Raw genomic sequence first — 1,617 nt, 5'->3', positions numbered from 1 at the left:
TGAAAGCCACATGTAGTAGTGGAGATGCTACAGGGAAGCACACGCTGTTGGGCTTGAGAAATGAATGATAGGTGTCCTTGGCTAGAAGTGTGATGCTGAGACCTTGCTTAGGTACCTTGAGAAAGGCTGGTCAGTGAGGGACGGACAGTGGGTTCCTCTGCTCTTATCAGTGTCTGGCTTCCAGGGTAACCTGGGATTGTCATGGCCCTCCATCAGCAAAAGCTACAACCTCAGGGCACTTTGGATCAAGCCCAGCTAGCTCCCATCACCCTACACCGAACTGCAGAAAATCTCTGCCTCTCAAGCCTCGCAGCCATTCAGAAATGCTGCAGAATTTGTCACTGTCTTTTATTTCTTCAGCAGGTACTGATGTTCAGGAGCAGCACATGTCCAACAGCAGCTCCATCACTGAGTTCCTCCTCCTGCCATTCGCAGACACACGGGAGCTGCAGCTCCTGCACTTCGGGCTCTTCCTGGGCATCTACCTGGTTGCCATCCTGGGCAACGGCCTCATCCTCACCGCCGTAGCCTGTGACCACCGCCTCCACACCCCCATGTACTTCTTCCTCCTCAACCTCGCCCTCCTCGACCTGGGCTGCATCTCCACCACTGCCCCCAAAGCCATGGCCAATTCCCTCTGGGACACCAGGGCCATTTCCTACTCGGGGTGTGCTGCCCAGGTCTTTTTGTTCCTCTTCTTGTTTTCAGCAGAGTATTCTCTTCTCACCATCATGTCCTATGATCGCTATGTAGCCATCTGCAAGCCCCTGCACTATGGGATCCTCCTGGGCAGCAGAGCTTGTGCCCAGATGGCAGCAGCTGCCTGGGGCAGTGGGGTTCTCACTGCTCTGCTGCACACTGCCAATACATTTTCCCTGCCCCTCTACCAAGGCAATGCTCTGGACCAGTTCTTCTGTGAAGTTCCCCAGATCCTCAAGCTCTCCTGCTCACACTCCTACCTCAGGAATGTTTGGGTACTTATGATTGGTGTCTGTTTAGCATCCATGTGTTTTGTTTTCATTGTGGTGTCCTATGTGCAGATCCTCAGGGCTGTACTGAGGATGCCCTCTGAGCAGGGCCGGCACAAAGCCTTTTCCACGTGCCTCCCTCACCTGGCTGTGGTCTCCCTGTTTGTCATCACTGGACTTTTTGCCTACATGAAGCCCTCCTCAGTCTCCTCCCCAGCAGGGGACCTGGTGGTGGCAGTTCTGTACTCGGTGATGCCTCCAGTATTGAACCCCTTCATCTACAGCATGAGGAACCAGGAGCTCAAGGGTGCTGTTAGGAAAATGATTACAGGGATGTTCCTGAAAAGTGACAAATTCTCCCCCTTTCTCCACAAATGACTTACTTAGTACTTGTTTCATGATCATTATTATTATTTTTATCTTCATTGTCATTTCCTTTCATTAGTTTCTTAGAAAAATATTTTTTATTTACCAAGTATCCACTTAGGAATGAAACTGCTCTGTCAGTACTCTCTCTTAGTATCCGCTTAATAAAACAGGATCTTCCCAACGCACTGACTGAAATCCTGTATTCTTTCAAAGCTGATGGCAACAAAATGGCTGAGCAGTGTGGTTGTTTCACACTGATGGGCAGCTGAACACCATAATG

The 1,617-nt window shown here is 50.4% G+C and overlaps 1 protein-coding gene across 1 annotated transcript; it reads left to right on the top strand.

Moving 5' to 3' along the window:
• The first annotated feature begins 386 nt into the window (after positions 1–386).
• Positions 387–1,346, top strand: LOC121062734 (olfactory receptor 14A16-like). Its single transcript, XM_040542903.1, has one exon. It carries the CDS (start codon positions 387–389, stop codon positions 1,344–1,346), a length of 960 nt encoding a protein of 319 aa, XP_040398837.1.
• The last annotated feature ends 271 nt before the right edge of the window (positions 1,347–1,617 follow it).

This window comes from Cygnus olor, chromosome 34 (assembly GCF_009769625.2).
Source record: "Cygnus olor isolate bCygOlo1 chromosome 34, bCygOlo1.pri.v2, whole genome shotgun sequence".
In the NCBI taxonomy this organism is placed as follows: Eukaryota; Metazoa; Chordata; class Aves; order Anseriformes; family Anatidae; genus Cygnus; species Cygnus olor.
Note: the sequence above shows the minus strand (reverse complement) of the source record. Positions and strands in the feature narration are given on the sequence as shown.